Source organism: Vulpes vulpes, chromosome 16 (assembly GCF_048418805.1).
Source record: "Vulpes vulpes isolate BD-2025 chromosome 16, VulVul3, whole genome shotgun sequence".
NCBI classification, from domain to species: Eukaryota; Metazoa; Chordata; class Mammalia; order Carnivora; family Canidae; genus Vulpes; species Vulpes vulpes.
Genome location: NC_132795.1, coordinates 43114840 through 43137326, shown reverse-complemented (window position 1 = coordinate 43137326; position 22487 = coordinate 43114840). Strand labels below are relative to the sequence as shown.

At 45.1% G+C, this 22487-nt stretch overlaps 1 protein-coding gene across 2 annotated transcripts in view; it reads right to left on the bottom strand.

Moving 5' to 3' along the window:
* Positions 1-22487, bottom strand: part of LGR5 (leucine rich repeat containing G protein-coupled receptor 5) — a 126561-nt gene that overhangs the window by 41319 nt on the left and 62755 nt on the right. For both annotated transcript variants that reach the window (XM_072741942.1, XM_072741943.1), the window contains exons 3-4: positions 11840-11911; positions 2700-2771 (exon numbers count right to left, since the gene is read on the bottom strand). In XM_072741942.1, coding sequence (XP_072598043.1) covers positions 2700-2771; positions 11840-11911 — 144 coding nt within the window. The remainder of the gene's footprint in view (positions 1-2699; positions 2772-11839; positions 11912-22487) is intronic.

Sequence of the window (22487 nt, the reverse complement as noted above, 5' to 3'; positions counted from 1 at the left end):
CGATCCCCAGAGGAGTTTGTTAAGATGAGGTTTCTGATCAAGATGGAGATGAGGCCAGTGTCCTGGGCAGCTCAGAGCTGCGGGGGCTGTGATGGACACATTAGGGTAGCAGCGTGGCCTCCTGTCTTTAGGGACCCCAGACTGTCAGCAGAGTTAATAGGCGCACTTGCGCTATTTCAAGTCCACGCAGCAGTGCAAGCCCCGGTTCTCCGTCCTGTTCTTCGCACACATTGCTTCCTCCTGGAAAGCCGAGTGTGGGTTAGGCCAGGAGTTCGGGCTCCAGCACAGCTCGGGGGGCCGCCCAGCTCCGGCTCCCGGTCCTCGGAGGGAGCCTAGTGTTACCGTCGGGCCAGGCAGGGAGGCCCCAGGGAACACAGCCTCAGGCTTTGGGCCTGAGAAGCCCCCAGGCCAGGTGCCACGGGGGTGATGCACCCCAGCTCCGGCGGCGCAGGGTGCTGCCCAGGGAGCTGAGGGGGAATGCGAGAGAAGTAGTGACTCCCGGAGAGAGAAAGAGGAGGCCCCGGGACCCAAGGGGCTGACTGGCTGCAGTGCATGGGCCTGGAGGGTGGGAGGGTGTGGGTAGGAGGTGGGTGGGGGGAGGACAGGGTAGGGGAAGGCTAGGTAGGAAGCCTGGGAGGGGGCTGGGTAGGAGGCCGGGGGTGGGAGGGTGGAGGCCAGGTGAGAAGGGGGGGTGTAGGAGGTGGGAGGGGGTGTAGGAGGTGGGAGGGGGTGGGGTAGGAGGGAGGGAGGCCAGGTAAGAAGGGGTGCCGGGTAGGAGGCTGGGTGGGGGGAGGCCAGGTAAGAAGCCTGGGGGAGGCCAAGTAGGAGGCCGAGTTGGGGGGATGAGGCCAGGTGAGAAGCCTGGGGGTGGGGCTGGGTAGGAGACCCAGGGTGGGAGTGGGGTGTGGGTGATGGAGGCTAGGTAAGAAGGGGAGAGTCCAGGTAAGAAGTGGGGGTGTGGGTAGGAGGCAGGGTGGGGGCAGGTAGGAGGTATGGGGGGCAAGGGGCACACACACGGCCCAGGTCCAGGGTTCCCCTCCTGCACCCAGGGCCCCCGTACATACCCCAGTCCCGGGGTCCCCGTGCTGCACCCAGGGCCCCCCTACTGCACCCGGGGCCCCCCACCCTGGTCTGGGTCCCCCTGCTGCACCCAGGGCCCCCACCCCCACCCTGGTCCGGGGTCCCTGGGCTGCACCAAGGCACCCCCGTACACAGCCCCTGGAGGAGGAGCGATCCCAGGGTGGCCTGAGGGCGCTCCTGAAATGCCGCAGCCCTGTGGGGCCCACAAAGGGGCCCTTGTACGTCTGTTGATCCAGGGCCCTGACGCCCTGGGAAGGCCGTTTGGCTGTGCTACAGCCCTTCACATGGTCTCCAAGCACAGATTTGCTTTCATTAAGAAGAAAAAAGATCAAAGAAGGAAGGTCTCATCTTGAACCTCGCCATCCTTCTCTGTCCTTCTCTGGGCCAGCCGCTGAGAAGCATTAGCAGACTATATATAATGATTGACCTTGACCCATGGATCAAGACCCATGGTCTTTCTCTTGGTTTACTTTTTCTTCTTCTTTGAAAGGGGGAGGGGCAGAGGGAGATGGAGGGAGAGAACCTTAAGCCGACTCTCCTCTGAGAGTGGAGCCCGGCTGGGGCTCAACCTCACAACCTCGAGGCTATGACCTGAGTGGAAATCAAGAGTCGGCAGCTCAAGTGACTGAGCCCCCGGGGGGCCCCGTGATGAACCAATTGATCCTTTGAAACACTTTTCAGCCAGAGTCTGCGGCACATGTTTGGCTTTTTAATGCACTTCTCTCCCTCATCGTGCCAGACCGGGTGCCGGTATTTTGTTGGGGGGAGGAAGACTTCCAGTGCAAGTAAGACAAAAGCAGGTATCACACATGATATATCGGGAATTATGTGATGGGACGTGAACACCTACACATCCCGAGGAGATGAGGATTTCCTGGCCAGCCACTCATGGCACGGTCTTGCCAAATAATCACTGTCAACAAATGCTTGCACCCCAAGCTCTAAAACATTTAGTTGGTAGGAAAGGGCTTTTTTTTCTTTTGTGAGAAATAACTCATTTTTGCTTATCCAGAGATTCTAACTCAATGAAGAATGGAGACTCCTGATGGAGAACTCGTGTGTTCAGAACAAGGAATGATAACACCCCTGCTGTGTGTTGTGTGTGTGTGTGTGAGGCTGCAAGACGTACCATTAGATCCTCATTTACTGATATGAGGACCCCTAATGAACATAAAGAACTTTAAACGTTAAATCTTTGACTCAGCACACATTTTATGGCAAGCAGCTCAGATCATCTAAAAACAGAATAAAGAGGCCACGATATCTAGGTTGTGAGACTCATTTTTTTCTAGATAAAAGGAGAAAGCATGATTTCTATTTTGACCTCCAGAACTAAAATGTTACAGGGGAATGCAGGGCGAGATCCTGGATGGTCTGTCCTGTGATCCCAGCAGGGACGAGAGGCTTTTCACTGCAGGTGCTGGGAGCGTCTGATGGGGAACTCCACACATACTGCTTAATGAGGATGCGAAGGACTGTCGCTCTAAGGAAAACTCTCCTGCACCACCTATGTAGGTTTGGTCCCCAACCAAGGAGTTTATTAAAATGGTCATCTGGACATTTCCCATATTGAGCTCCTTCCCATACTGATCCTGAGAACATCTGCAATTTATACTTACAGGGACTGAAGGCTTCGCAGGTTCTGCAGAGCTTCCGAGGGAACCTGTCCTAGGTGATTATTCTGCAGCATGCTGCATGTGAAAACAGATGAAGAAAAGCATTAAAGGAGGTTCACAATAATTTCTTTTTACAATATTTTATTTATTTATTCATAAGAGACACACAGGGAGGGGCAGAGACACAGGCAGAGGGAGAAGCAGGCTCAATCCTGGATCACGCCCTGGGCCCAAGGCAGATGCTCAACCTAATCAATAATTATATAATTATATGGTTAAAATCAATAATAACCGGCCATAGCAGTGCCAGGCACTGATCTAGGTGTCAGGGAAGCAGCAGAGCCTCAGAGCGAGTCTTGGCCCTTGGGGAGCTCCCATTCCTGTGTGGACTGAAAGATAATTAAATATGAACGGATGAGTGTATGGTATCAGACAAGGGATAGGTACTGTGGATAGAAAACAAAACATGGATTTGGGATAGATGGCTACAGGGGTGAGATTTTTTATTTTAAAGGTGGTCAGAGAAGATCCTTCTTAGGAGGTGACAGTTGAGTGGAAACCAGAATGGAGTCAGGGAGCAATTCGTGTGAACATCTGAGAAGAATTTCTGAGGGGGCAGGGGGAGGAAGTGCAAAGGCCCAGAGGCGGGAACTTGCCTGACTCGTTCAAGGAGCAGCAAAGGATCCAAGTGAGGAGGAGTGAGTGAGTGCAAGAGGTTGGGAGAAACTTAGGCCATCCCATGGAGGCCTTGCAGGCTCCGGTGAGGCTTTAGGTGTGGCGAGAAACGCATTGAAAGGTTTATGTAGGGAAATTATAGGATCCTATTTATGTTTTTTCCCCCCTTTTTAAAAAGTTCAGTAGAGTCGGCACACAATGTAACCCTAGTTTCAGGTGCATGACCTGTTGATGTGACTTACACTATGTTCATCACACGTGTAGTGACCACGGGGCCCCTACGTGGCTGTTATTACGAGGTCGCCTACTGTGTTCCTTGGGCTCTGCATTTTATTACTGCGACTTATTCATCCCATAACCGGAAGCCTGTTTCTCCTACTTCACTTCACTGATTCTGCTCACCACCCTCACCCCCGGCCCCCTCGGGCAACCATCAGTTTGTCCTCTGTATTTACAGGTCTGAGTCTGCTTTCTGTTTGTTTATTCATTTTTTAAAAATTCAACTTATGAGTGGAATCGGGTGGTATTTGTCCTTAGTCTGATTTATTTTCCTTAGCATAACACTCTCCGAGTCCATCCACGTGGTCTCAAGTGGCATGACCTCATCTTTTTCATGGCTGCATAATATTCTCTCACACACATTTTCCTTATCCATTCACCTACTGATGGTCACGTGGGTTGCTTTCATATCTTGGTCACCATAAGTGACACTGCAGTAAAGACAGTGGTGCATGTATCTTTTCAAACTAGTGTATTTGTCTTCTTTTTTTTTAGTTATCCTTTTTTAACTAAATTTATTATTTATTGCTTAGTGTATTTGTCTTCTTTTGGTAAATCCCCAAGAGTGGAATTATTGGAACGTATGGGATTTCCATTTTTGACTTTCTGAGGAACCTCCATGCTTTTCGCCACAGCGGCTTACCTGATAGGCATTCCCACCATCCGTGGACAAGAGCCCCCCACGCTTTCTCCACATCCTCACCAGCACTGGTTTTATTTATGTTTTTAAAAGACCACTCTGATGACTATATAAATTAGGCAAAATGGAAATATGGATACACTAAGAAGCTATTCAAGATCCCCTTTCTTCTTGTGTGTGGTACTATTTTAATACAGAGCTGTTGCACTTTTGCTCGCAGGGGTTCAACGGTACTTTTTAGGACGTGAGGACCATGGAATAGAAACACCTGGTAACAATGAAATAAAAAAATATTAAAAAAAGAAATAAAAATATATCGTTGAGGGCGGTGAACTAGCAAGGAAAAAAAAATCCCCATTAGATGCCTTGTATTTTGCTATCTTATTCATAAATGTTTACAACACCCTAATTTTGCAGCCATTCCCCCTGTATTCCATGGTTTATGTAAACCAGAGGCAGAAGACTATTTTAGGAAAGCAGACATTTGGCGGAAACATTTCTTTTTTTTTTTTTTTTTGGCAGAAACATTTCTGTTTGTTAGGTTACCAGCTTACATTTGGATCTCAGGTCATTTGGCTAGTTCTCTTCTGCACAATGGACGTTTCTTTACATTAGGTGACCAGTGGGGATCCATCCCCAGGGACGTCTGACTCCGACCTTGGTGTGCTTTTTTTGCAGCACCTTGCAGCGTTCTCCTGAGGGGTATTTGCTCAATGTACAGATTCCCAGGTCGCATGGCAGATGGTATGATTAAGGTACGGGTGGGTAAGAGGGTGGGTTCTTTTTTTTTAAAAAAATATTTTATTTATTAATGAGAGACACAGAGAGATGCAGAGAGAGAAAGGCAGAGACACAGGCAGAGGGAGAAGCAGGCTCCATGCAGGAAGCCTGACGTGGGACTCGATCCCGGGTCTCCAGGATCAGGCCCTGGGCTGAAGTCGGCGCTAAACCGCTGAGCCACCTGGGCTGCCCAAGAGGGTGGGTTCTTGAATCTGTCCATAGTAACACCTACCCCGAGGGCTTACTGCCATGATCCCATGAGCCAAAGTATATGGAACAATCCTTGCTGCATGGTAAGCATTCAATGAAGGTTGGCCCTTTTTGTATGAATTGATGAACTCCTTGTCAAAACGAGCAATATAATGAGATCATACCGGATGTGACATTTTAATTGACCAGAAGATAAAATGCACCCCCCCCCAAAAAAAAAATCTGTGCCAGTGGTTCTCAGACTTCAGGGTTCATCAGAATTCACAGGAAGACTTGTTAAAAAAAAAAACGCAGCTTGCTGGGCCCCACCCTCAAAGTTTCCAGTTCAGTAGGTCTGGGTAGGAGCCAGAGATTTTGCATTTTGCACAAACTTTCAGGTGATCCCAGTGCTGAAGGGCAAAGGCACCACACACTAAGCATTACCCTCTGCTGCACTAAGTTGTTGCTGGTAGCATATGTCTCCTAGACTTGAGGCTACACTGAGCTGGAGTCCTAAGGAGCAACCTATGGAATCTCCCTGACCCTTGGTCATTTATCTGTAAAATGGGAGAATAAGTGTCTGATGGATGGGGTGTTTGAGGTTTGAAACATGAAGGCGTTTATAACCCTTTAATCTGCACAGATACGCGTTTGTATACAAGTAAGACATGAAAAATATTCAGAGGTCATAAAATTTATACTTTTCTTACCACGGCTGAGATCTTGTTTAATAAGGAATAGAATCATGTCACTTGTGTTCCAAAAGTATACCGAGATAATTTCATTATTCAACTCGAATTCAGTTAACATTTCATAAATTAAGAGGGTCAAGTGTATTGGTTCCTTGGGAACAAAGTCAAATTTTAGGAAGCTCTCACACTATACATACGTGTTAAAGAACTGGGAAAACTGTAGCTTGAATTCCGTATTTTGCATAATTTACCTGAATATTACAATTTTACGTTTCCAGGGTATGTTACACTTTTCCGAGTAGTTCTAATATATTATGTTAAACCACAGAAAGATTTTCTAAGTCACTCAGTAATTGAGTGATAAATTTAAATGAAGGTAAGACACAGATAATGGACTTAAATCGATGTCTAAACTCTGTAGGTAATATATCACTCTATAAAGTATTTATTGGACTGTCCCTCTATGCTTTGCTAACCAAACGGTGGAACTATTAAAAGGTGGACTTCTTTAAAAAAAATTAGAAGATTGAAATAGAGGATAAGGATGGTTTTCCTTCATCAAGTAGTTGCAAACTCTTTCTGAAGTTTTATGTACCGGGTTTCAGAAAACAGAGCTTACCTGAGCTTTGCCAATGATAATTTTTAGAGCTACTCCTGCACTACCTCTCAGCTATTTAATTTTTGAACTACTTCTACTACCAGTAAAATACCAAAATTATAATTTAAAAAAATCACTTGAGTCCTGATCTTTCCCTAAAATAAAGAACTTCTGTTTAATTACTTTTAAATGACAAAATAAGAGCAAGTTATCTCCATTATATCCTTATAAGTCTCCAGTGAGTTAATTAAAAAATTCTGTTTTTGTTTAAGATAGCCTAGTGGGAGACAAAACAAAGGGTTTATAGCACTAAGGAGTGCAATTAAAACAGAAGGCATTCACAACATGGCTACTGATTTCTTTTGCAAATACTCTTTATTCAGTGCATTGAATATCAGCAGAAAGCACTGAGAACTGAATATGGGTTCAGGCACTGTTAGCTTCATTTTTATCATTTGCATATGGGTGAGAAAAGAAAATAAAACACTTTCTCTAGAGACAGAGGATGGCTGCATCATTTTTTTTTTGTGCATCATATTTTCTTGATTTCTTTCTCTGATTTTCAAATACTAAAAATCTTAAAATATTTTTATTTTTAAAATTAATTAAAAATCTAAAATATTTAAATTATTAAACATGCAAAATATTATTTCCTACAGCACTCCATGCTTCTTAATAATACAATGTTTGGTTATCTCTTTTGCCAACAGGACTGATTGAGAACAGGTACAGCGAAGCAAAGGGAGATGAAATCCTATGTTGCAAGGGGACTTCCAGGGGACTTCCTCACGATCGGTGGCTTGGTATTCCTTCTGCCTCATTGTTCTGCGTTTAGATATCAAGTAACTGTGGAGGCTCTGTTGTAAGTCTATGTAGCAATGAGAGAATTTTGGCTACTGGTGACTTTCCTGCGGTGGGTTTTACCCATTACTTCCACATGGCTTTGGTTCTGGTGCTGGGTGGCAGGATGACTCAATGGCCTACACGAGAAAATGAACCTCGCAAATGAGAGCCTGGTTCAGAATTCCATTGGATTGGGTATTTTGCAATACAGAACCAATAACTTATTTTTTTATGAGGCCAGGATACAGGGGTACTCTTAAATATTAATGATCTTCCAGAGTTCACAGTAGCAAGATTTCAGATATAACAGAGTCCTAGCCAAGGAGGGCGTTGTTATCTTCATTGTCTTAATGGACTGGGATTATTATTCTCTCCTCCTCTCTCTCGCACTCTCTCTCTTTTTTAAATAAAAAATCCTTACCCTCTCTATGCTGGTCAGGGACCCACGTAACTATAACTTTTATATTACCTTTCTTACCATGCTATACTGTTATCAGTTATTTCTTTCTTCCTCCTAGACCCAAGTCTCTCTTTAATACGAAATATTTTATAATACCCTCTTTATTATATTTAGATAAAAATTCATAAAAATATTTACGCATCATTTTGAAGAAAAAAGTCAATATAATGTCCTGCCCTGACTATATTATGAAGGACAAATAAAAAGAAATTTATAATAAAGTGATACATGTATCATTACACACATGATGTTCAGACAGGAGACATATTTATGAACGAGTCAGATATCTGCCTCTCCTTTTGATGAATAAGGTTGGGTACGAGAGGAACAACATGATCCGAAGCTATTCTGTTCAAGAAGAGGGAATTAGATTAGAGGTCTACATGGATACTAGAATAAGAACTAGAGTTAAGATATATAACGGACTATACTTTTATGGGAAGGATGGAAACAACCTTTATTAAAATAAAGATAACATGTTAAGACAAATTTTAGATGTTCTAGGGGAGAAAGTCAGGAAGTGTTAGACTCTCACAAATGAGCATGGATATTTTCACAAATGACTTCCTTATAGAGGAGAGTAGGGTCAAAATAATTCTCCACTAGGACAAGATAAAGGTAGGGTTGAAATACCACAGAGAACGTTTATCCTATCTTAAAGCTCCATCACACGCTGCAGCAAGCATTCATTCTCCAGTCGTTCAAGAGGTCCTGGAGAACATATAGGCAATGGGGAATTGAAGCCAAATTGGAAAAAGGAATATCACACTATTGCCTTCATAGAAGTTGGGTGGTAGACAGGGGTGGAGAGTGGAAGAGCAAGGTTACAAAAGCAACAGGCCACCCCCAATAAAGAAATTATTATATAATCGTCACAACGTAGATTTTTTAAATGACTGTTCTCCTAAACCTTTTAAGGGCCCAAAATACAAAGTATTTATAAAACAACCTCTGTTAATGAAATTCAGTGAGACCCTTATGTTTCATGTTTCTCTTCTGATTTAATGGTAATTATTTTTTAAGATCTTTTACACCTCCGCCTTTATTCATCTTTAATTTGTTCTGTGGCTTTTGAAGTAATTCCACCTCACTAACATTATTTTCAACTAAATATTTCATTCAATACCTGGAATAATGCATAAACAGAATTGTTCAATGGTTTTAAGAGAATATACTTATGCCATTTAACTTCTCCTGTGCAAATTATCAGGCTTATGCAGAACTTCTTGTAAAACCTTTTAGTATTATTATGCATGAAGATATTATTGATTTCCATTTGGCGTGGAGGGAAAGACTGACGTCAGGTCACGTGCGTGAGATTCCTTTATGCTGGGCTGAGTAGCACATCACAGGACAGTTTACTCTGTGCCGATCATCTGGAAAACCAAAGAGGTCCCCATGCATTTCCACACCACTCGGTGGCAGGCAAAGTGACCATGGTTGAGGACCCTTGTTCTACTGTCAACACATTTTCAAAATATTTGCTGACTGAATTTGCTCATTGAGTATCAGTGGGCAAAGGAAGAGTGAAGACCCCTCCTGGCAGAGGTCTTCCTCCTCTAAGGTCCTCTTCAGGTGCACAGCGATCCCGCTGAACTGCTAAGTCTGAAACTGCCACTCCTATGTTGACAGCTTTTCCTTGAGTCCTCATCATGCCCAGAACAGGATAACGCCCGTGTGTTTTTGACGTGATGTACACGATCCCCGGGACCAGGACCCTTTCTATCTGTCCAGGCTCTTCTCCAGATACTTTGCACCTTTTGCCAAAGGATGAGTACCAACCTTCTTAGAGCTGCCTCTGTGTCTCTGGGGACATTATCCGCTCAGGTGGCCACCTGCTATGGATGGCTATTTCATAGATGTGCCAAGTTTCAGCTCCCAGGTCATCTCTCTGGAAAAACATGTCTCCCAGGAAGCTAAACCTGACCCATCAGACCAGAGTAAACGTTTCCCAACCTCTGGAGTCCCACAGTGTCTTGCATAAATTTCTAGACACACTTCTCAGATGAATCAGAGATCTGTTTGTTTGTCTTCGTCCTACTATCCTGACCCCACAGCCCATCACTATATTATAAACTTTCCAAAGGTATGGACCACACCTATTGATTTTTGTATTTTTAGCAAAAATGTGTTAAATCCCGTGCATGCACACATATGTGCACTCTGTCTTGCTCAGTACACCCAAAATACATTTTGTGAAGTGAATTAAAATAGTTGATTCTAGTATCATTTATTTAACAAGTATCCCAAAATACTCTGTGGCACATACCTCAACCTTGACAAAACAACATCTTATTTGTCTAATCTAAACTTGATTAATTTATGACGCATTTTGAATGGTTCCAAGTATTTTGCTGGGCACATGGAGTTGTCAGTGCGCTAAAGAGTTGGTGCTACAGCTCAAAATTTAACCACATAATGAATTAACATGAGGATTTGGTAATAGGACAACCTAAAAAGATTTCTGACTAATAGCGAACCAAATTAAGCATAGGGGGATCAAACTTAACTATGTAAGCAGACCAAACTGATGGTTCTGCTGTTAAATTTAATTTTTAATGAAATGTTAATTTTAAATAAAACTGCTTTTCTAATAACCTATGAGTGTCTCATGTCAGTGAAATGCAATTTGCATTAAGGAGAAGTATATCAAATACCTCCCTAGAGTTCATAACTTTTATCTCAAGAAAAAAGGATATTGGGATCCCTGGGTGGCGCAGCGGTTTGGCGCCTGCCTTTGGCCCAGGGCGCGATCCTGGAGACCCGGGATCGAATCCCACATCGGGCTCCCGGTGCATGGAGCCTGCTTCTCCCTCTGCCTGTGTCTCTGCCTCTCTCTCTCTCTCTCTCTCTGTGACTATCATAAATAAAGATTAAAAAAAAAAAAATTAAAAAAAAAAAAAAGAAAAAAAAAAAAAGAAAAAAGGATATTTATCAGTATATTCTCTGAGATAAAATTTTCCTGGTATGATTTTCTTTTCTTTTTTTTTTTGGTATGATTTTCAACTTATGTTACCTATTTTCTCTACCTAGGCGACTTTTTTTTCCCTACAGGAATAAAGTGAAAAAATATCTAGCAGTGAGTACTAGAAGAAAGACGTATCCAGTAATAGTGAATTTTCTGATGAACACACTGGGAAGCTGGATATTAAATAATAAGAAAACTATCTTTACAAGTCTCAATGAATGCAATGAATGAACGATTCTCAATGAAATAACTACTCAGTATATTTGTTATGCACTAGGCTTTTCTCTATTCACAAGTGGAACATAAACTTGGTGGAGTTTTTTTTTTGTTTGTTTTTTGTTTTTTTGTTTTGTTTTGTTTTTTTTTAGCTAATCCTTATTCGGTGCATTACATGGAAACCAGCTTGACAAATGGCTTGAGGCTGTGGTCTCATGATGTCAGCATCATAATGATTTATTCACTTGGGGATGAAAATGATCCAAGATACTGTCCCCAACTTCATTACACAAAAGGAAAGGGAAATGCTCTATTAAGAGTTTGAGCTAAGTTGCTTCTTTAGGGGCAATTTTAGATATTAAATTAGAACAGAAGACATGAATTTCTTTTCATACATGAATCCAGCCAGGTATAATGTGGTCCTGCGGTACCAGTGAAGGTAGACTTGAATTTATTTTTTATTTTTATTTTTTAAAAGATTTTATTTATTCATGAGAGACAGAGGGAGAGAGAGAGAGAGAGAGAGAGGCAGAGACACAGGCAGAGGGAGAAGCAGGCTCCATGCAGGGAGCCTGATGTGGGACTCGATCCCGGACTCCAGGATCACGCCCTGGGCTGAAGGTGGCGCTAAACCGCTGAGCCACCCCGGCTGCCTGGTAGACTTGAATTTAAGTGAATTATCTTATGGTTCTAAAGAGCTTATTAGAGGACTTTAGTCTTTACAAGTTAATTAGCATCCACTTGACACTAAAATCAGAAATATGACCAAAAAATATATAACAAATAACACTCTGTTTACTTACAGAACTTTAAGACTGTGAAGGCCAGTGAATGCTCCCTTGGGAATGTATGTCAAAGCGTTTCCGGCAAGACGTCTGTGGGTTTCAAGGGAGAGGAGAGACAGTGAGCAGAGTTCTCTTCATGTGGAATTCATTTAGTTGTTAAGAAATGCAATAGAATTTTGTTCAAACCACAAACGCCAAAGATAACTGTAAAAAACTTTGTCTTGTCATATTCCGTGAAAAGTTTCTGTAAATTTCTAATAAAAAAACTGGCAAAAGAGATGCCTGCAAAGGCGTATAATACATGACCTATCGGACAATAAATCATTTACTAGCTTAGACTATATGCATAGTTTTCCTTTCTAAAAAATTTTTTTATTTTTTTATTTTTATTTATTTTATTTTATTTTTTTCTAAAAACTTTTATACAGAAGTTAGCAACACATTAATATCCTTCAAAAATTGTATCGTCCAAATGTGATGGTCACATGATTTTTACAATTAACCTCTATAAGCATAAGTAACATAAGAGTATTTCTGTTGCAATTATCTCACAAAATACCCAACTTTCTTACTTAGGTTGGCAAATAAGAATGTAGACTATCACTGTTTCTTTTCCCCAAACCCTATCGGAAAAGGGTAGAGTAGCTTAATTAATGGTGTGATTGAGCGACACCTTAAAAAGTGAAAAACAATAAAGCGTGTTTAGTATGAAAGACATTAACATGGTTTATGTAATGGAAGGTTTTGACATCATGAACTGGTAAAACTTAAAAAGCCTATAATGCTTTTCTGAGTGGGAAACAGTCAGGTGGCAACATATGCAAAAAAGATGGGCAAGGTATGGCCCCCAGAGCATCCGATTCAGTCCTTTCTCAAAGTCCCATCGAAGCCATAACCTTGGGTATTCGATGGTCCCACAAGATGGAAAATCCACCACCACCACCACAGTGACTCAGGAGAGCACAGGACCTTTTACGGAGCTGATCACACTGGAGAGGGGCGGGTAACACTGGGAATCAAGACACCCCTGTGTTTTCTTGATGGAGATGGAGATGGAGGTAGAGGGTGGAGGGGCCCACCTGACTGACGCTTATTCCTGAAGGGCTTAACAGCTTCACATTCATATTTTGATATTATCTCCAAATGAGACAGAACTCAGTTCTGCTGAGTTCCCCTGATGGGACTGAAATGGTCTCCTGACCATTGGGCATGCGCCTTCCAATCAGCATCCTGTGCGGGTCCACACGCTAATAGTGAACTCTGAGCATTTTTTAAAAAAGATTTTATTTATTGAGAGATTTATTTATTTATTTATTTATTTATTTATTTATTTATTTATGAGAGACCCAGAAACAGAGGCAGAGACCCAGGCAAAGGGAGAAGCAGGTTCCATGTGGGGAGCCCAATGCGGGACTCGCTCCCGGGACCCTGGGGTCACGCCCTGGGCGGAAGGCAAGTGCCCAGTCGCTGAGCCACCTAGGGGCCCCTAAACTCTGAGGATTGACGTAAGTAGGATCCCATACACAGAACTTCTGAATGGTGCTTTTCGTACGTGCATTAGGAAGCATGATTTGTTCCATCCAAGTCAAATCGACTTGAAATGAGAATAGATCACAATTGTTGTCATCTCGCTCTAGCTGTCAAGTATGTTTGTATTTCTAAGTTTCATTTCCTCCCTGATCCCACGAAAGATGGAGATAATGTAGCTACTCAGGTCCCCCTAGCTCTGGAACTCTGGTTTCTCCAACTCGTCTTGGGTTCACCTGTTTTCCCTTATGTTAACCAATCTAGTCATGTCGAGACGCGGACAGCTTTCACAGCGTGCTCCCCTGCCTTCCGTGTGGTGGCCACGGGAGTCTTTCTCAAACCCGACATGAATTGACTGGCTTGGAAGAGAATCGAGAAAAAAAAAAAAAAAAAAACCCAAAGTACAACAACCACAGACTGAATTTTCTACTCTAGTAAAAGTACCATTTTATGGGGATCCCTGGGTGGCGCAGCGGTTTGGCGCCTGCCTTTGGCCCAGGGCGTGATCCTGGGGACCCGGGATCGAATCCCACGTCGGGCTCCTGGTGCATGGAGCCTGCTTCTCCCTCTGCCTGTGTCTCTGCCTCTCTCTCTCTCTCTCTCTGTGTGACTATCATAAAAAAAAAAAGTACCATTTTATGAAAGCTTTGTTTCGAAATATGTTGGTGGAACTGGCTTGCGGGGAAGAAAGTGATTTCCTCCTGCCTGTGGTCAGAAGAGTGTGAGGGCCGCCAGCGCAGAGCACGGTGAAGGCTTCCACTGCATGTCGGTGACGTGGGAGTCAGCCAATATGTAACCGGGTTGGGTCCACGGGTGTTTTGCTTGTTTCCTATGAGGTTGTCTTTCTAGAACACCCCTTGAGGCTCCCAGGCTGGCCTCCAGCCGGCCTCCCACATTGGATCCCCCACCCCCACTCATCCTGCGTCCGCTGGTGGTCTTTGGGTCACCAACTCTGACCGTATCACTGCCCTGCTCAGCATCCTTCACCGGTTCCCAAGCCAGATGGAAAGGAAGGCCGCATCCTCAGCCGCCCCCGCCATCCAGGGCCTGAGCTGGGTGCTGGAGTGCGCACACCCGAGGCTCCCTGGCCTCAGCATCCCACCCCCCCCCCTCCCCCGGCCCCTTGCTCTCCCTGCCCGGCCCTCTCGGCGATTGCATCCCTTCGCTTTCCAAGCTTGACGGGCAACCTGCCCTTGGCCTGGCCCTGCTTTGGGGGCACTTTGTGCCTCTCTAGTGGGTTCGCTGGCCACCTCGCATCCGGTGTGCACTTGTCCCGTCACAGACGTGACACCGGCTATTCCCTACGGGTGGGAATCCTGTGGTCCGGGGTAGGCCCTTGTGCAGCGCCTGGCCCCGAAGGGGCTGCCCCATACATCGGAGTGGACACCACCAGCTGTCCCCTGCCTCCGTCGCCCCCTCCTTCCAGAAGAGCTGCCTGTACCCAGAGCTTAGTGGACTGTCCGGTCACCCGGCTCGAGACCACACCTGCCGGCCTTCCTTGCAGCTGCGCCGGGCTGTGAGCGGAGCGCCGTGGGGGGAATCCTGGGTCACCCCCGAGAGAGGCTGCTTGTCCTCCGCTCTGCCTGACGGGGAGCTCCTGTGGGCAGCGCTGGCCTGGAGAGCCCTCCGAGGAAGGCGCGGCAAGGACAGGGAAGTGCAAGTGGCCCTGGGCCCCCGAGGGCTTCACGGGGCACAGCCGCCTGGCCCCCAAGTTAGATTACTCAGCTGGCGAGGCCGGTTGGCCTCCCCTGTCACAGACCTTTCTAGATGCCGGGCTCGAGGGACCACGTTTGCAGCTAGTGTTCCGACTGCGGCGTCATCGCCTCGCTTGACCTCCCTTGGTCCTTGCATGGTGGCTGGCAGCCGCACTCCAAGCTCTCTGGGGCACTGCTGTCGCTGTGCTCCCAACAGCCATGCTAGGGCAGGGGGACATGGCCTTCCCCTTCCTTCTGGCAGCCTGTGCCTGTGCTGTGGGGTGCTGGGGACGCCGGAGGGGGGCCAGATGTGCCCGGCTCTGACCCCGGCAGGTGTGCCCGGCCTGGCTCCCACCAGGTGCGCCCGGCCCTGACCCTGTCAGGTGCGCCCAGCCCAGGCCCCGCCAGGTGCACCCCACCCGGACCCCGCCAGGTATGCCCAGCTCTGACCCCACCAGGTGCGCCAGGCCCGGACCCCGCCAGGTGCGCCTGGCCCAGGCCCTGCCAGCCTCCTTGCTAACGGGCCACGCAGTCGTTGGTGACGCCACAGCAACACGCCACATGAGACCCACTCCAAGAAACCCACCAGGGCAGGGGGCTGGAGAGCAGCGTGCGGGGCAGCGAGCTAGTATTTCAGCCCTGAGGTGGCACGGGAGCCTCTCGGCGGGGACGGCGTTTCAGCGGATGTCTGAGCCACGCGGGCCCCTGGGTGAGGGCAGCAGTTGTGCAAAGGCCCTGAGCGGGGTCTACAGGGAGGCCCGCACAGCCGGAGAGGGGTGACAGATGGAGACAAGGGCAGGGGCGACTTGGAGAGGTGCCCGGGCCTACCTCCTGTAGGGCTCTGGCGGCCACGGCCCAGGAGAGGGCATGTCATCAGATCTGGGCTTTAGGTGGTTTAGTTTTTGAAGATTTTATTTCTTCATTTGAGAGGAGGGGGAGAGTGAGTGAGCAGCGGAGGGGCAGAGGTGGAGGCAGCAGCAGGCTCCCTGCGGAGCCCGGAGCCCGAGGCTGGCCTGCACCCCGGGGCCCCGGACATCACCCGAGCCGAAGGCTGCCGCTTACCTGACAGAGCCCCAGGAGCCCCGCATCTGTGCCTTAAACTGGTCCTTCTGCCGGGAGCTTTTAAAGGCAAGAGTGGAGTGGAAGTGTGTGTGTGTGGGTGACCAGAGCAGGTCAGGTGGGGGCGCTGGTGCAGGCATGTGGGGCAGGAGACAGGGAGGCCCAGCCAGCAGCCTCCGAGGGTCGGGGTGAAACACAGGCTGCCCCAGAAGAAGAGCGCTTTCTGTTTATGGCCATAGCGTAGGTCACTCACGTCGGCCGGCTACCCCACGTGCTGGTGCAGCCTGCTAAGGAGCTGCGTGTGGGTGGGAGCTGGTTACGGATCGAGGGCCCACTCCGGCTTGGCTGGTGACATGTGACTTGACCAGTCATACTGAGCTGACAGATAATGGTCATTTCATCCCAAGGTCCCTAACTGTCCCTGCTCGCGGCCCGAACCTCAACGGTACCTTTCTGAGTCCAGGGCAGAGCTTTCAAACGTGGGGTCGGCTCCTGGGCCACCAACGCCACCAGGGTCATCAAGGAGCCTTGATGGTTCCTGAGACGCAGACGTTGGAGATGAAAGGGAGGGAGTCCAAACTTTTTATTTACTTATCTTGTTAGTTGAAATGGTTGTCAGGCCAAATACCTTCCTATCACTTCCCACGCATCGTTTCTATTTCCTGGGCGAGGGCTGCGGAGCCCAAGTCTGCATCCACAACTAACCCGTGGACCCGGGAACCTGTGCTTCCGGGGAGCTCGTCCTAAAGGGATTCATGGGGCGCTGTTAGCTACCTGCTGGGCTGCTGCAAGGCCCAGCTCACTGACAAAAACAACCGTTGACGGCAATCACTGGGTCCCCCTCTGGTTTCTTCACCATGTGGGATGCTCTCAGGAACTCTAAAATCAAATACATATAAACCATAGAGGAAAGAAGGCTTTCAAACAAATACACGGATAATGAGAACTGTACACACATCTTTCCTGGGATGATTTGAACTAACAAATCTCCGGCAACTGTTCCAGCCCCAGAGACCCACATACCATTGGTCTGAGAGTTTTTTTTTTTTTCCTATTTCTAAAATTATTTCATGGGAATATCTCTTCCATCATCTTCATTTCTATACTAAGATACCACTTAATAAGGAAGACTTTTTATATATTTTTTTATATGGCATAAAAAACGTTTTTATTCCTAAAGATACTGCTCCAGATGTAAGATTCATATTGTCCCTCTATTGTTAGTTTTACTGACAAGAGTCAGATGCTTGGGGACTCCTGGGTGGCTCAGCGGTTTAGCATCTGCCTGCGGCCCAGGGCATGACCCCGGGGTCCCAGGATCGAGTCCCACGTTGGGCTCCCTGCATGGAGCCTGCTTCTCCCTCTGCCTGTGTCTCTACCTCTCTTTCTCTCTGTGTGTCTCTCATGAATAAATAAATAAAATCTTAAAAAAAAAGTCAGATGCTTAACTGGCTGAACCACTCAGGTGCCCCTATGTAACATTTTAAAATTTTATTTACTTATTAATCAGTTTATTATTATTATTTTCCTTTGTAACATTTTTTAAAAAGACTTTTTATTTATTTTGGAGAGAGGGAGGGAGGAGGAGCAAGGGTGCATTGAAGGAGGGGAGAGGGAGAGAATTTTTAAGCAGACAAGCCCGATCTGGGGCTCAACCCCAGGACCCTGAGATCATGATCTGAGCTGAGACCAAGAATCTCACACTTAAACTGACTGAGCCACCCAGGTGCTGCCCTCCCCGTGTAACATTTTCATTTTCCCTTACTTCATAGCAGGACGTAGATCAGAGATTATTATAGTCCATATTTTGTAGGTAAAGATACCAAAGCTCAGAAAGGTTTTATGTAAAATGGAAACCATTGTCCTTTGCCCCGTTTTACTTACACATAATGTAGTCTTGTGTTAGGGAGCACAGCAGTTATGTAGCAGCAGGGCTACTTAAATAATCAGAGCAGGATGAGCTTGAATATGATAACCCTTATGATTTAAAAGAAGACATTTCTGGGGCGTCTGGGGGTCTCAGTCCATTAAATGTCAGACTCCTGGTTTTTGGTTCAGGTCATGATCTCAGGGTTATGAGATCGAGTTCTGAGTCGGGCTATGTGTGGGGAGTCTGCTTGAGATTTTCTCTCTCCCTCTCCTTCTGCTCCTCTACACCCCCCTCTCTAAAAATAAATAAATAAATAAATAAACAATTTAATAAATTAATTAAAAGAAGACATTTCTGACTACTTTGTAAATTCATGCTTCGCTCCTAGAAATTACTGCTTTATTTTCCAATTTTTTTTACAGAGTACATGAGACCCGGACAGCACACATGCCATCCTTGCAAAATTAATTTGTTCTAGAAATTTGGTGACGGCTAAGATCAGGCTTGATGGTAGTAGTTGCCCCCACTCTTCCCGTTCTGAAGCTCTGGATGACACCTGCTGATTTCCAGTGTTCTGGTACTGTTTTCCTTCTCTGAGATTTTCTGGTATCAGTTTTCAGTGACTCTGTTACTGTTTCTAAACGTCTTTTCATTCTTCTGGGTTGTGATCAATAATTGTAGTTAAACTATCACTTAAAATAGTTTCCTATTCCTGCATCATGCATCAAAATATTCTCATGTGAAAAAGTTCTTCTATAATAAAGTTAGCAAGAACTGTAATAATTTTGTAATTGATGACTTTCAAAAGACAAAGTGATGAAAACAAACCTCACAGTCAATTCAGATTGGCCATTCATGATTCAACTCTATGGATTAAGTGCTCTTGTTGCTTTTGGGGCCACCCCGTCCATTGATGAGTGTGGCTTTGGGTTGTCCTTAAAGGAGCCAAGTGTCTGGATGATGAAGAGTTAGACATAAATAGGATGAAACTCTTAATGAGACGTCATCTACTAATCTTATCTTTGCTGGATGTAATGCATCATCTTTGTAATTGACCAAGCTCACCGTGGTGGGTTTTCTTTTCTAAGATGTCCACGCTACTCAGAAGGGCCCAGATGCTTAGACATTAACCCACTGGTATTCATCTTTGGTAAGGTTTGCTGAAGCTTATTTAGCAGTCTTGGATGCAAGGACCATGAAATCCTATTAACTCTTTTTCTTCCCATTGGAAGAAATAAGTGTCTTTCCTAATATGCTTCAAGAAATTGTGATTTTCAAATAAAATATGGTTTCCATCCCTCCTCCTCCATAAATTAAGCATATCCCATTGGTCAAGTCCAGTCAAAAATCGTTCTTTTTTTCTGTGTATTTGTGAGCTATCCATTTTGTTTTCATTATTAGGATAAAAATATTCAGATTTCAAGTTTCAAAGGCTAAGACCACTGGAGTGAATAAATGAACTCTTCAGGGTAACAGAGAATAATACTTCAGAGGGCATAAAGTCCTATGGTTTCTTTAATCACAGACTAGTAAAGTTCAATATTAACTTCTTTGTGAGGTTTCCCTTAATTACTTCAGTCCACAGTCAACTTTCGTGTAGGACATATTTTATATCTATGAAGGTTCATTTTCTACCTTTTTATTTGCAGTTTACCCCATTGGATTATAGATTCCTAAGGTCAGGAATCTTACTGCTCCCACAGAGCAGGTAGCCGAATCAATAAGTATTGATGGATCATTTGATCTTGTTTCTAAAGACAGTTGGCCATCGTGCTACAGTTGCTTCCAGTCTGGCATAACTATTCCAAGATGTCTGGTCAGTCACATAACTAGACCAGAAACAGCTGAAGAATATTCCTTCGTTATGTATCAAATTTAAATTCAGCAATTTCTTTGAGTACTTAAATTTTTTTTAAAAATTTATTTGAGAGAGATAGAGAGCACGAGCAGAGGGAGGGGCAGAGGGACAAACAGACTCTCCACTGAGCAGAAAGCCCAGTGCAGGGCTCCATTCCAGGAACCTGAGACCATGACCTGAACCAAAGGCAGACAGATGCTTAACCGACTGAGCCACCCAGGTGCCCTTCCTGTGAGTACTTCCAATATGTCACATACAGTGCTTTGCAGCGTAAAAGTAGTATCTACCTCTTATTAGTCAATTCATAAGTGCCAGGCACAATGTTAAGTACTTTCCATATATTGTTCTATTTAATTGTTATAAAATCATATTAAACAACACGACTATTCCCCTTTTACAGAGGGGAAAATGAGCCTAAGAGAGGTTATTTGCTCGCACTTACATAGAAAAGTTTACACAAGAGAATTTGGTTCATCATAGCATTTTGGCTCAAAAATTTGAGTTTTTAACCATTACTTTGGCTAAAAGTAGGGTGCTCCGGAACTTAGGTTGGTCAGGAAAAATCCATCTAAAACAGGAAGAACACAAGGACACAAATAGCTGCATCACTGTGGTTTAGGCCAGAAGAAAACCGTACTCACTGTTCTTACTCAGATTCCTTGATGGCCCTCCAGATCTTTGCAACCTTGTTGCTCTCACCACTATCACTGGCGGTCTCTCTTTCTTCTCGCTAGCTCTCTTTTAATTCTCATCCTCCAAACATAGATGGTCCTCAAGTTTCTGTCTTTACATCTTTTCTTTTTTCTCTGTCTAGTGGTGCTCAAACTTTAGTGTGTATTGTCATCTCCTGAGAAGCCACAAAAAATTCAGATCCCCAGGCCTCAACCCAGATTTAGTGAATCAAGAGTTTCTAAGGGGAAGGATTCAGGGATCTGTATTAGCCCAGGTGATTTTAATATGGGTGAGGGCCACAGTGGGAAACACAGAGCCTATACCTTCTCTCAAGGTTCTCATCTGCCCCAGCACCTTCAAAAATCACTTCTTCTTCTTCTTTTTCTTTTTCTTCTTCTTCTTCTTCTTCTTCTTCTTCTTCTTCTTCTTCTTCTTCTTCTTCTTCTTCTTCTTCTTCTTCTTCTTCTTCTTTCTTCTCCTTCTCCTTCTTTCTCCTTCTCCTTCTCCTTCCTCTCCTTCCTCTCCTTCCTCTTCTTCTTCTCCTTCTCCTTCTCCTTCTTCCTCTTCTTCCTCTTCTTCTTCTCCTTCTTTCTTCTTCTTCTTTTGGTTTTTAGAGGAAGAGAGAGGGGTGGAGAAGAGCAGAAGGAGACGGAGAGAGAGAATCCTAAGCAGGCTCCTCACCCAGCATGGGGCTTGATCTTACAACCCTGAGATCATGACCTGAGCCAAAATCAATAGACGCTTAACTGACTTAGCCACCCAGGTGCCCCCCAAATCACCTCTTTGTAAACAACTCTCTAGTCATTATTTCTGGAACACAGTCACCATGCTCAAGACTCACATTCCAACTGTGTTAATGACATCTCCATTTGGATGTCCTACACGTATCAAAACAAGACATCCCCTGCCTCCAAAATATCAGTTGGTGCCCTTGATTGAATTCCCTGTTTCACTGACTACCTCTCACGAGTCTTCTGGCATCTAGTCTCATAACTTTACTCACAATCATCTCTCACCTTCGGACTTCCATTTGACCCCCTTATCAATCAACTGATGAGTCCCTGACTGTCTTCCTGAACTGTGATGCTTCCATATATCCCAGTGGGTCTCAGCCCACCTGTAGAGCTTTAAAAAAATTCTGTCTGGGTTCCCACTGAGACCCATTATAGCAGAATCTCTGGGAATAAGTCCCAGTAATTAGTAGTTTTAAAAATGTTCCAGATGATACTAATGCATATGCGAAGATGGGAAACTCTGAAATAGTTCTCTCAGTATAATATTGATAAGATCAACAAAAGGCCTTTATGGTTTCCATTCCCAGAAACAATGATTCATTTATTACTTGTTGGAGAATTAGGAGAGGTGATTATTTAATGGATTTTAATAGTTATCCAGAAGAGACAGTAGGAACCTGAACTATGTGGTGATAAAATCGAGCAAACGAATGGGAAAGACAGTTGTGGAATTGTGGGTTTTGGATCTTGGAAATTGGCGGATACTGGGGGTGAGAGAAAGAATTACAGAACAAAAGGAGTGACAGACACAGTGATCACAAATTTGGGTAAGAATGCTGATGGCAAGCAGGAAAGGCAAGAGAAAAAGCTTGTTGGGGGGACTGGACGAGGAAATCTGGTTCTGCACTTGTTAGGTTTTAAAGTATTTGTAGGCTAGGTGGAAGAATCACTTGGCAGATGATTCTCAAAACGTGGACCCTAGACTAGTAGTACCAGCATCCCCTGAGAATGTGATATAAATGCAAATTCTTGACATCTTCCCCTCCCACGTCCAACTTGGTGAAGAAATGCTGTGTTGGGTCTCAGTGATGGGTTTAGCAAGCACTCCAGAAGATACTGATCTCACTAGAATTCAAGAACCCCTGGCCTAGAGTAATGGTCCTCAAATTTATCATGAATCAAAATCACCTAAAGAGCTGGGCCCAATCCCAGAATTTCTGATTCACTAGGTTGGAATGGGGCACAGGATTTG